The sequence below is a fragment of the Eretmochelys imbricata genome, chromosome 2 (assembly GCF_965152235.1).
Source record: "Eretmochelys imbricata isolate rEreImb1 chromosome 2, rEreImb1.hap1, whole genome shotgun sequence".
Taxonomy (NCBI): Eukaryota; Metazoa; Chordata; order Testudines; family Cheloniidae; genus Eretmochelys; species Eretmochelys imbricata.
In genome coordinates, this window is record NC_135573.1 from 255,984,483 (window position 1) to 255,997,941 (window position 13,459).

The following is a 13,459-nucleotide window of genomic DNA, read 5'->3' on the forward strand; positions in this document are numbered from 1 at the left end:
TATGTGGGTCACAGAACTGAAAAGATTGGGAGTCATTAGTCTACCAGGTTTATTATCAAAGTGTTAATTATGCTAAATTTCTCCTGCCCCTCCCTACTTCAAAACCCTCAAAAACCATTACATTTTCTCCCACCCCTTTCCCAGACAGCTATTTCTTTCCAGATATCTTGAAACTTATTTTCCACTTCTTGAACTTGGTCCATAATGAGGCAAACCAATCTAAGTGGGTGGGTGTTCGGTTAGCAGAAGTAAGCAAAGTGCAGCTCTAATCAGCTCTGTGTCTGGGCCATAGTAACAAGATACCAAGGATTCTGCCTTAATTCATGACTGCCACCAAAATAACAGTTATTACTCTACACAGATTCTTCCTAGGTATATCTAAATATAAACATTGAGTAAAGTTGAATGTAGCAGGGTCAAAGGTGACAGCTTATGAACTCCCATAGTTAAGGGTAGAACCACCCTTGTTTCTTTTGCAACTAATGTTTAAAAAGAAGGCTGCTTCGGTTGCTGTATATTTACATCATTATATTCTGTGAATATTTTAAAGCATTATTAACAAAATATTAAACAATGGATTCTTTATCTTTGTCTGGAGATAGCCGACAACCTATAGGTACATCACATTTGGAAGAGTCCGCCGTCTTTACCTGGAGGTTGTCATTAGTGTCCCCGGTGACACTGTCATAGGATGGAGGGAAAGACGTTGAAGACACAGTCTCGGACTTGTCTAGATTCTTACCATAATTTTCATTCACCATGAATGCAATGAGACCTTCCTCCTGTGAAGCATCTTCAAGGATGTCACCATCACAAGTTCTATGATATAAGAGAGAGGCCTGCTTCATGGACCGTTGAATCAAATGACTCCTATAGGCCCTCTGGATAATAATGGCAGAAACCTCCTCTTCTTTGTGTCTGAGCGTGGTTGTGATTGGTTCATGAAAAAACCTAGATGGATTGGCAGCCATAAACTTTTCCTCTGTCTGTTCTTTTAGTTTGTCCATTTCCCCAGATTCTCCTAGCACCCGTTTGGTAAAAGCAAACAAAATATCCAAACAGTGAATCCTATCTCCGCTGGCCAAGGGAAGGTCCATTGCCAGGAGCTCAATTTTGTTTGGTTTGGCTACACGTAAAGGTTCTGCCAAAGCATCTGCAAAGTTTGAAAGTGCAGAATACTCAATAAATTGAGTTGCTTCAGGATCAAACTTCTCCCAGATTTTATAAAACATATCAAAGTCATCGTCACCTACAGGATCTGTACTTTCCTCAGTGGCAACATTGAAGTTCTCTAAAATAACAGCTATATACATGTTTACAACAATTAGAAATGATATAATGATGTAACTTACAAAGAAAATAATACCCACAGCAGGTTTACCACATTCTCCCACAGCACCTCGTATGTTAGGATCACAAAACGGAGGTCCAGTGTTTAAAATAGGACTGAGAAGACCATCCCAGCCAGCAGATGTTGTCATTTGGAAGAGACAAAGAATGCTGTTAGCAAAGGTTTGGAAGTTGAACATGTCATCAATCCCACTCTCCCATGGAACATAAGCAAAGTTAGCCATGCCAAAAATGGCATAAATAAACATGACCAGAAACAGGAGGAGACCAATGTTGAACAGAGCAGGAAGGGACATCATTAAGGCAAAAAGGAGAGTTCTAATTCCTTTGGCAGCTCGGACAAGTCTTAATATTCGTCCAATCTCAGCCAACCGAATGACTCTGAAGAGTGTAGGTGAGAAGTAATTTTCAAATGCATTAACAATGTCAGAAAGCAGAGCGCCTAAAGGAAAAAAAAAGGAATAATCAATTAGAATTTCTAATTTTTTGTGAATTAGTAACTGAAAGAAATAATATTATTCGTAAAACTGATATCTCCCTGACATTAATGTGTTGATGATCTAGCACTGACAGTTCTTACAGGAAAACTTACATATTTTAAAAAAAGATTAATGGCTTATCTGTAAAAGTTTAGAAATTAAAAAAAATAACACACCTTTATGGAATTGTATGTTGTGCCCACAAAATCTGCGAGCTGCGGCACATGGAAAACACACGTGTGTACTCAAGTAGATGTTTTATGTGCAGCATTTTGCCAGTGGGTGCGAAGGTTATGTGACTATGTTTTAACATTTGGTCCTAAAGGTTGAAAAAAATCAAAGCTCAAACAACAAACCAAAACATAACACCAGAATCATAGGCACTTAGATGCTTAGATGAGAACCATGTAAGCAAGATAGACAGAAACAGATAAAGTAAATATAAGTGTAATCCATGCTAACAGTGTGGCTTTTGGCCCCTCTCTTGTGATCTGACTACTTTATTAGTCTGATAATGCCGCCAAACTAACGGAGAAGGTTCATTTTCACTAGCAGTAGAGTCTATTCTTTTAAATCCAGAGGTCTCAGATTCAATCCCTGCAGATGATTACTCCAGGGGTGTCCTTACACAAGGAAAGGCTAAACTTATTCTTATTCTAGAATAATAACACTTATTATTCTAAAGTGTTCCGTTGCAGCTCCAAGAAGTCTCATATGACAACAAAAAAGAAAAAGGTGATCTTTTAAACATCATTTGGTCATAACTTGATGGAAATATCTATACATTTTTTCACATGATAGAAGAACGGGATTTTTTCTCTTGTTCTCCCTTTAGGTCAACTTATTTATTTTAGCTATTTTCTGGGAAGTCCTTGAAGCAACTTGCACTATAGAGAAATACTTCTCTTTTAAGGGAGATGCGTTTTAAAATTCTCCTAATCATTATGGGCTTTACAGGGATCACTTTTTTGCTCCTCTGTTTTCACCCTTATGTCATCACAGAGGAGGTAGAAAGGGAAAGAGGAAGAGATTAGGATACATTTGTCCCACTACTCTTATTTCTACTCCAAATATGTCTAATAGTGTGGGGCAGTAGACATGTTTAAGACTGGTGGAAAAAAGGCCAACTGATAATTTTGAATAGAATCATAGAATATCAGAGTTGGAAGGGACCTCTGGAGGTCATCTAGTCTAAGCCCCTGCCTAGAGCAGGATCAATCCCCAACTAAATCATCCCAGCCAGGGCTTTGTCAAGTCTGACCTTAAAAACTTCTAAGGAAGGGGATTCCACCACCTCCCTACGTAACGCATTCCAGTGTTTCACCACCCTCCTAGTGAAAAAGTTTTTCCTAATATCCAACCTAAATCTCCCCCACTGCAACTTGAGACCATTACTCCTTGTCCTGTCATCTGCTATCACTGAGAGTAGTCTAGCTCCATCCTCTTTGGATCCACCTTTCAGGTAGTTAAAAGCAGCTATCAAATCCCCCCTCATTCTTCTCTTCTGTAGACTAAACAAACCCAGTACCCTCAGCCTCTCCTCAAGTCATGTGTTCCAGACCCCTAATCATTTTTGTTGCCCTTCGCTGGACTCTCTCCAATTTTTCCACATCCTTCTTGTAGTGTGGGGCCCAAAACTGGACACAGTACTCCAGATGAGGCCTCACCAATGTCGAACAGAGGGGAACGATCACATCCCTCAATCTGCTGGCAATGCCCCTACTTATACAAAGTGCCATTGGCCTTCTTGGCAACAAGGGCACACTGTTGACTCATAACCAGCTTCTCATCCACTGTCACCCCTAGGTCCTTCTCTGCAGAACTGCTGCCTAGCTATTCGGTCCCTAGTCTGTAGCGGTGCATTGGATTCTTCCGTCCTAAGTGCAGGACTCTGCACTTGCCCTTGTTGAACCTCATCAGCTTTCTTTTGGCCCAATCCTCCAATTTGTCTAGGTCTCTCTGTATCCTATCCCTACCATCCAGCATATCTACCACTCCTCCCAGTTTAGTGTCAAAATATCGTATTTTTAGATATAGCCAAAGCTTTTGACTCAGTATCCCATGATCACATCATGTGGGTGCTGCGGGAAAGGGGCCTGGACCAGCACATGATCAGCATCATCAGTGACTCCTATAGGAACGTTCATACCCATATGGAAGTAGGGAAGGAGCTGTAATAACTTTGATAAAGAAATCTACATACATGGTCCTTTTTATTGGTATTTAATAAATTGACTTTTTAATATGCTATGATAAATAATTCCACAAAAGGCTATCTTGGACATTTCTAAAGGTGTCTCTAGAACAACTGTGCCCTTTAAACATGTAACAAACTTTAAGGATATACTTTTTCTCTGTCACTAATACTTTGCATCCTTTGTAGAACTGATTAACAGATTTTATTTAGAAATGTACTAAGTTCATAAAAAAAGCATATATTCCTCTTAAAATGATGAAAAGGCATGAAATCTACATTTATTCATTCATTTTTTGATGTTTCCAGTTAAATTAAATTTTTTTCCCCAAAATGGCCAATGGTGCCAAAAATGCACATGGGTCCAAATGTGATACCTAGATGCCTAGGGAACCTAGAAAGGGTAGGAATAGACTTCCAAAACCATACGGCCAACTCCTAGAGCAGAAAGGGGGAGGAACAAAATGGCAGCAGGAGGAGTGGGGGGCATGGAAACATATAAAATAATATATGGTGATGAAATATAAAGGGCTATTACTGAGCTTGTTGGTATATTTTTACCTACCAACAATAGACATAATGACCACACTTAAATCAAATATGTTCCAGCCATTGGTGAAGTAATAGTGTCTCAGAGCCAACAATTTCACGGTGCATTCTACAGCAAAGATGGCAACAAAGAACATGTTGATTTTGTTAAGAATGTCAGTCTTCCTTATAGTTTGATCATCAGTTTCCACCATCATAGTGATCATGTTAAGGCAGATGAGAATCATGATGATAACATCAAAGGCTTGGCTTGTTACAATGTCAAAAAAAAACCCTTGGTATTTGTTCTGCAGGGGGGGGAAAACAAGAGTATTTAGTATTAGTTATGAAAATGAGGCCATGCTTAGGCATGTGTATTTACTTACTAGTAGTCCTTATATGTTTCAATGTTGCTTAATTCCATTATAGATAGATATATTAGAGAAAGGTAGAGTATAAAACAGGATAGCATAATTCCCTTCCCATTCTGAAGGATAATCAATTTCAAGGTAAATATTTCTGCAAAGGACTTAATAAATATTTATTCTTTATAATCCTTCAGTGGCAATTTCTTGGTACAGAATTAATTCTATGAACATTCTCTGAACATCAGTGGAAACAAATACATTATATATAATGTGTATATTATATATAATTAATAAATTTTTGGGTGGATTAAGTTTATTTTACTATGGATTTTCACTGATTAGAAATATTTTAGTTGGAAGAACTCAGGTGGTCTCACCAATGGCCTTGGGATGGGTTTTTGGGGTTTCTTGGATCCCAGTTTTTTCATTGCGTTATAGTATTTTCTTTGTTCTTTTGTCATAAAGATGTCTTGTCTACCTAAGTATATGGAGATAATGCTACTGTTACTATTGATGAGAAAAAAACATCATTGCCCTGCAAGAGTCTAAAATATTGGAAGCCAACATTTCTTTCTTTTTCTGCCCTGTTATTTCTTGCTGTTACTAACCCTTCTCACAGTACCTAATTGGGATCAAATGCATTTTAAACAGTTCTGTAGTGGCACTCCACTGGCTCAGAAAGCAGGAAAATGACTAGCTACGAGCTCAGGCACATGAGGGAAGGATCAACTTGTTCCCTTCCCCTTGACCTCCTGTTGTTGCTGTCCTCTACCAGCTCTGGCGCATTGTCCAATCCCAGAGCTGCTCCTCAGACCCTGTCCCACAGTGCTTAGCTATAAATCTCCTCAGTGTATTTTCCACTGAATGCATCCGATGAAGTGAGCTGTAGCTCACGAAAGCTCATGCTCAAATAAACTGGTTAGTTCCTAAGGTGCCACTAGTACTCCTTTTCTTTTTGCGAATACAGACTAACACGGCTGCTACTCTGAAAGGTAGGGGAAGTAGCATTCAAGGGACTGCATAGCTGACTTCACAGCCTCTTGAATCAGTGCTGCTTCTGGAGCCAAGAATTACATGGATGGGAAACATGGGAAAGGAATGGTGAAGGGGAAGCACTTCTTAGCACTTCACTTGTAATGCTGCCTCAATTAAATTCAATACTGATGCTGTTCCATGTAATAAATGTAAATAAATGTTTTAGAGTTTCAGTATACAGCTGGCATCCTATACTCTGAAGACAGCATGTAAGGGATATATCAGGGGTCTGGAAACATATCCAATATACTTATCTTTTTCTTTTGTTGGTTAAAATTGTCAATAATGACACCAACAAAAAGATTCAGTGTGAAGAAAGATCCAAAGATGATGAAAACCACAAAATAGAGGTACATGTAGAGATTATGTTCCTTCCGTGGCTGCTTTTCTTTCTGCAAAAATGATAACCAAGATGAAAAATGACTGAAAACAATATGGCTGTGCTCCTAGAAGGAGTTCCAAATAGGTGCCTCCATCCCCCCGTACAGAGTTCATTGCAGGATATCAAATTTACTACATCACTACATATTCTGAAAAAAGTTGTCTAGTTAAAAACTCTAGTGGGTAACAATAAGTACTCCTGACAGAATTCTGTGCCCCTGCAGGAGCACAGAATTCATATGGCCTGCATATTTCTGTGCAGAAAAATGGAAAAAAAATTCTGCCAGGGGACATGCGCCTCTTCCCCGGTAGCCCATTCAGTGCATCTATTCCAGCATGCCTGGAGCAGCCTCAGAATTGGGAGAGAGAGGCTGGATGTGCGTGTGCCTGTGTGGTTAATCACTGGCGGGCGGGGGGAGGGAAGGCTAGGCATATGTGTGTGCCAACGAGAGAGAGAGAGAGAGATCCGTTCCTCTCTCTTGCGACTGCAGCTCGCGGCATGGAAGGGTAGAGTTTTTTATTATGCACGAGGCTGGCTATGTCCTGGAGGCACAAATATAGAAGCATGCCTCTGTAGTAACATTGTTAAAGTGGCTGTTGACTTCAATTGAGCTCATTCTCTAAGGCACAAATGTAGCAGCCTGCCAGTGTAGTGACACTGTTAATGTTCTTATTGTTAGTTAACTGTTTCCAGTCTCAGTCAATTCACCCAGGAGTATAAAACCTGTAAAAAGTTTTAAGGCTGCTACATTGCCAAAGTGATGTAAAGGAGCCTTATTATAATGACAGGAAGGGAATGCTCAGCTAAGAAGGTCTATAGGCTTTCTCACTTTTTTCCTGTGCCAAAGTGGCACAGTGGGGTTAGAGTACAGCTCAGGATTTATTTTACTTACCCATTTAAAAAAAAAAAAAAAGACTTTGAGGGCAAATAAAACATTCACTAAGCAGTCAATAAAATGTCAGGACAATCCGAACCAAGCACTTCCCCAAGTCCCCAGCCAGACACAGGACAATGATTAGCAAACCTGTAGGACTTTCATGTATGAAAGTCTGAGCAAGTTAAAATAACATTCTACATTTTTTGGGGGGGCGCTGTTTGGTGTCTGTAACATACTTCAAATGAAAATCCAGGATTATAACTGGAATCCGGGTATGCTACCAAGTGTTTGTAACTTAACTTTCATGTGTTTAGGAAATGCTGTGACTTTTTTCTGTATTGTAGTTTAAATAAATTACCAAAACAATTGAAATTGGGGTGATTATATTGCATTATTATGACAAATAAAATATACAGAATTTTGAATTTTTTGGCACAGACTCTCCTGAGGAATAAGTACGTCGTGCATTTCATGGGTGCACTTGAGGAGGGGAGAGAAAATCTACAGTGTGACTGTTGGACAAAGTTAAATCTAAGGACACCACAGAAGATGTGGATGACAATTTTACTGAGAGCAATGTTTCTCCTAGCACTTGACTATCCTTCTTGGTGACCTGAAAATATCTTCTAAAAATAATATGCCAAATTTTCTGTTGTCAATTAAGTAAATGGGCAGAGAATTTGGCCCAATGTATTTTAGTGGTGTCATAAATATAAAGGAAAGGGTAAACACCTTTAAATCCCTCCTGGCCAGAGGAAAAACCCTTTCACCTGTAAAGAGTTAAAAAGCTAAGATAACCTTGCTGGCACCTGACCAAAATGACCAACGAGGAGACAAGATACTTTCAAAGCTGAGAGGGACACAAAGGTTCTCTCTGACTGTGTGATGCTTTTGCCGGGAACAGAAAAGGAATGGAGTCTTAGAACTTAGTAAGTAATCTAGCTAGATAGTGTTAGATTCTGTGTTGTTTAAATAGCTGATAAAATAAGCTGTGGTGAATGGAATGTATATTCCTGTTTTTGTGTCTTTTTGTAACTTAAGGTTTTGCCTAGAGGGATTCTCCATCCTGATTTTACAGAGGTGATTCTTTTACTTTTTCTTCAATTAAAATTCTTCTTTTAAGAACCTGATTGCTTTTTCATTGTTCTTAAGATCCAAGGGTTTTGGGTCTGTGTTCACCTATGCAAATTGGTGGGGATTTTTATCAAGCCTTCCCCAGGAAAGGGGGTGTAGGGCTTGGGGGGATATTTTGGGGGGAGACGTTTCGAAGTGGGCACTTCCCCTGTTCTTTGTGTAACACTTTGGTGGTGGCAGCGTTTAAGCTAAGCTGGTAAGAATAAGCTTAGGGGGTCTTTCATGCAGGTCCCCACATCTGTACCCTAGAGTTCAGAGTGAGGAAGGAACCTTGACATGGTGGCAGAGCGGTGGGATTAATTTGAAATCATTTTGAGATTTTTTTTTAATCAGAAGCACAAAAGGATTTTAAAAGATTTTAAAGGGTTTCGTAAAAGGGGACAAAGCAACAAGCATAACAAAAGGGACCTTGCTTTTGTGAGCTGGAGTTTTCTCTACCTAAAGGCAGGGTAGTTAACTTCCTGCAGGGAAATTCACAAGTCTTCACAGACCTGAAGAGGTGGGTTCTTTTTTTAGCTAAGAGCAACGAGAGGCTTTTTCTCTCTATTTGCCTGGAGACAGAGGTGTTAGTTTCTTTTTTTTTAATGGATTTTTCTGTAGGCTGACAATCACTATCAGAGAACATCAGTATCCGGTTACAGCACAACCTTTTTTTTTTTTTTTTGACAAGCCAAGTTTTTTGTTTGTTTGTTTGTTTTATTTCTACCTCTCGGGTGTAAAGTTAGTTAAAAACAGAGAGGCAAAGATGACAGAGCCCAAGGCAGAAAAAAACCAAGAGGCTGCCCACAGGAGAGCTATGGAGGCAAAGGAAAAAGAAATGGAGGAGAAGGAAAAAGAGAGGAAGCATGAACTGGAGTTGGAGACGGTAAGGGCTGAGCGGAATCCACTGGATAACCCTAACCATCCTTCCCCAACAATCCACAAATGGGAGCGACTATGTCCACAGTATGATGAATCCAGTGATATTGCTGAATATTTTCTCACCTTTGAGAGACTGTGCACTCTCCATAAAATTCCTGAAGCTCACAAGATGAACACATTGGTCGCAAAATTGACTGGAAGAGCTCTGGACATATTCAATAAGATGCCTATTGATGAGGCTTCTGACTATAATAAGTTCAAGGATTTGGTTTTAAAGCAATTTCAAATTACTTCTGAAACGTACAGAGTAAAATTTTGAACCCTTAAAAGGGGGCCTGGACTAAGTAATATGGCTTATCTAAACCAGATGAAGGATCTGTTAGATAAATGGGTCCAAGGAAGGGGTGTCACTAGCTTTGACGGAATGTGTGATTTGATAGCTGAGGAGCAATTCCTGAATATGTCCAAGGAGGAAATAAAACAGTGTTTATGGGATAAGGAAATGGACTCAGCAGAAAGTCTTGCTTCTTATGCTGATTGATACAAGCAGTCCCAGACCGCCAGAGAGGGCAAGCCAGAAAAAAATGGGTGAAGGGAGGAGAGAGGAACAACCCTGGTCGCAGTTGGAACGGATACCATAAGGGACACCCTCAGACCACACCCAACCACCAGGGGCAGCCCAAAGCCCCAACTACACACCAAGGAATACTCCAGATACCTTATCGTCCTGCCACACCATTCTCCAGCAACCCACCTCAGTGACCCGTCAGCTGGATGATGTTTTAAATATAACGAGCTGGGGCATGTGAAGGCCAACTGCCCCAAGAACCTCAACAGATTACAGTTCATTGCACCGGAATCACACCAGAGGTCCTCAGGCCCAGATACCTCCCAGATACCCTCAGAGCGGAGGGAAACTGTGAGTGTGGGTGGGAAGAAGGTCACCGCGTGGAGGGACACCGGAGCACAAGTGTTGGCTATCCATGCTTCCTTAGTGGACCCCAATTTAATCGACCCAGAGATCCAAGTGACAATTCAACCCTTCAAGTCCAACTCTTTCAATTTGCCTACAGCCAAGTTGCCTGTCCAGTACAAGGGCTGGTCAGGAACGTGGACTTTTGCAGTCTATGACAATTATCCCATCCCCCATGCTGTTGGGGGAAGACTTGGCCAATCATGTGAAGCTAGCCAAGAGAGTGGGAATGGTCACCCGCAGCCAGGCTAAACCAGCCGTCATGCCTAGCTCTGTTCCGGAAACTTCTACCAGGACCCGGTTAGAGGTGATGGACCCGGAACCCAGGCCAACGTCTGCAACAGCAGTAGTGGATTCAATCCCAGAGACCCAGACAGAGCCAGCCCCAGGACCAGAACCGGTGGAACAACCAGCACCAGACCCACTGAACCCAGTACTTGCAACCCTAACACCAGAGGGCCCCACCGAACCTGAACTGGCAGCAGCCGATAACCCTACAAAAGAGGCTCAGCCGGAGCCTGAACCCCAACATAGTGCACCAGCGAAGAGCGGTTCACAGTCAACGGAAACAGCCCCATCCCCTACATCGCTTCCAGAGGGACCAAGACTAGGTCCACAATCCAATGAGGAACTGATGTCTCCAGCATCAAGGGAACAGTTCCAGACCGAACAGGAAGCAGATGAAAGCCTCCAAAAAGCTTGGACGGCGGCACAGAGCAACCCACCGCCTCTCAGCTCTTCTAATTGATCCAGGTGTGTTGTAGAAAGAGGACTTTTATACAAGGAAACTTTTTCTGCTGGACACCAGGAAGACTAGCATCCTCAGAGACAGTTAGTAATTCCAACCAAGTACCGGGTAAAGCTCTTGAGCTTAGCCCATGATCATCCTAGTGGCCATGCTGGGGTGAACAGGACCAAAGACCATTTGGAGAGGTCATTCCACTGGGAGGGAATGGGCAAGGATGTTTCTACCTATGTCTGGTCTTGTGAGGTATGCCAAAGAGTGGGAAAACCCCAAGACCAGGTCAAAGCCCCTCTCCAGCCACTCCCCATCATTGAGGTTCCATTTCAGCGAGTAGCTGTGGATATTCTGGGTCCTTTTCTGAAAAAGACACCCAGAGGAAAGCAGTACATACTGACTTTCATGGATTTTGCCACCTGATGGCCGGAAGCAGTAGCTCTAAGCAACACCAGGGCTAAAAGTGTGTGCCAGGCACTAGCAGACATTTTTGCCAGGGTAGGTTGGCCCTCCAACATCCTCACAGATGCAGGAACTAATTTCCTGGCAGGAACTATGGAAAGCCTTTTGGAACCTCATGGGGTGACTCACTTGGTTGCCACCCCTTACCATCATCAAACAAGTGGCCTGGTGGAGAAATTTAATGGAACTTTGGGGGCCATGATATGTAAATTTGTAAATGAGCACTCCAATTATTGGGACCTAGTGTTGCAGCAGTTGCTCTTTGCCTACAGAGCTGTACCACATCCCAGTTTATAGTTTCCACCATTTGAACTTGTATCTGGCCGCGAGGTTACGGGACCATTCAGTTGGTGAAGCAGCAATGGGAGTGGTTTACTCCTTCTCCAGGAACTAACATTCTGGACTTTGTAACCAACCTACAAAACACCCTCCGAACCTCTTTAGCCCTTGCTAAATAAAACCTACAGGATGCTCAAAAGGAGCAAAAGGCCTGGTATGATAAACATGCCAGAGAGTGTTCCTTCAAAGTCGGGGACCAGGTCATGGTCTTAAAGGCGCTCCAGGCCCATAAAATGGAAGCGTCATGGGAAGGGCCATTCACGGTCCAGGAGCGCCTGGGAGCTGTTAATTATCTCATAGCATTCCCCACTTCCAACCGAAAGCCTTTTTTTAGCTGCACAGTATTAATTCTCTAAAGCCCTTTTATTCCAGAGTATTAAGGGTTTGTCAGTTTACAGCCCAGGGAGAAGATGACACTGAGTGGCCTGAAGGTGTCTACTATGAAGGGAAAAGTGCTGGTGGCGTGGAAGAGGTGAACCTCTCCATGACCCTTGGGCGTATGCAGCGACAGCAGATCCAGGAGCTGTGTACTAGCTATGCACCGAAGTTCTCAGCCACCCCAGGACTGACTGAATGGGCATACCACTCCATTGACACAGGTAATGCTCGCCCAATTAAAGTCCAACCTTACCGGGTGTCTCCTCAAGCTAAAACTGCTATAGAACGGGAGATCCAGGATATGCTACAGATGGGGGTAATCCGCCCCTCTGGCAGTGCATGGGCATCTCCAGTGGTTCTAGTTCCCAAACCAGATGGGGAGATACGTTTTTGCATGGACTACCGTAAGCTAAATGCTGTAACTTGCCCAGACAACTATCAAATGCGATGCACAGATGAACTATTAGAGAAACTGGGACGGGCCCAGTTCATCTCTACCTTGGACTTAACCAAGGGGTACTGGCAGGTAACGCTAGATGAATCCGCCAAGGAAAAGTCAGCCTTCCTCATGCATGTCGGGCTGTATGAATTTGATGTACTCTGGGCTGCGGAATGCACCCGCCACCTTCCAAAGACTTGTAGGTGGTCTCCTAGCAGGATTAGGAGAATATGCAGTCGCCTACCTTGACGATGTGGCCATATTTTCGGATTCCTGGGCAGAACACCTGGAAAATCTACAAAAAGTTTTCAAGCGCATAAGGGAGGCGGGACTAACTGTTAAGGCTAAGAAGTGTCAAAGAGGCCTAAACAGAGGACACCAGGTTGGTCAAGGAACTTTCAACCCCCTATAGGCCAAAGTGGATGCTATCCAAAAGTGGCTTGTCCCAAAGTGAAAGAAACAGGTTCAATCCTTCTTAGGCTTGGCCGGATATTACAGGCGATTTGTACTGCAATACAGCCAAATCGCCGCCCCACTGACAGACCTAACCAAAAAGAAACAGCCAAATGCCGTTCAGTGGACCGAAGAGTGTCAGAAAGCCTTTAACCAGCTTAAAGCGACACTCATGTCTGACCCTGTGCTAAGTGCCCCAGACTTTGACAAACCGTTCCTAGTAACCACAGATGCGTCCGAACATGGTGTGGGAGCAGTTTTAATGCAGGAAGGACCGGATCAAGAATTCCATCCTGTAGTGTTTCTCAGCAAGAAGCTGTCTAAGAGGGACAGTCAGTGAAAAAGAATGTTACGCCATTGTCTACACTCTGGAAAAGCTACACCCATATGTTTGGGGACGGCGTTTCCACCTGCAAACTGACCATGCTACGCTACAGTGGCTTCATACCGCCACAGGAAATAACAAAA

At 42.4% G+C, this 13,459-nt stretch overlaps 1 protein-coding gene across 1 annotated transcript in view; it reads right to left on the reverse strand.

The window, feature by feature from the left end:
• Positions 1 to 566: 566 nt before the first annotated feature.
• Positions 567 to 13,459, reverse strand: part of LOC144260770 (sodium channel protein type 5 subunit alpha-like) — a 98,652-nt gene continuing 85,759 nt past the window's right edge. The window contains 4 exon segments of the mRNA XM_077809505.1: positions 567 to 1,792; positions 4,589 to 4,859; positions 5,297 to 5,397; positions 6,205 to 6,342. Of these exon segments, the coding sequence (XP_077665631.1) occupies positions 567 to 1,792; positions 4,589 to 4,859; positions 5,297 to 5,397; positions 6,205 to 6,342 (1,736 nt within the window).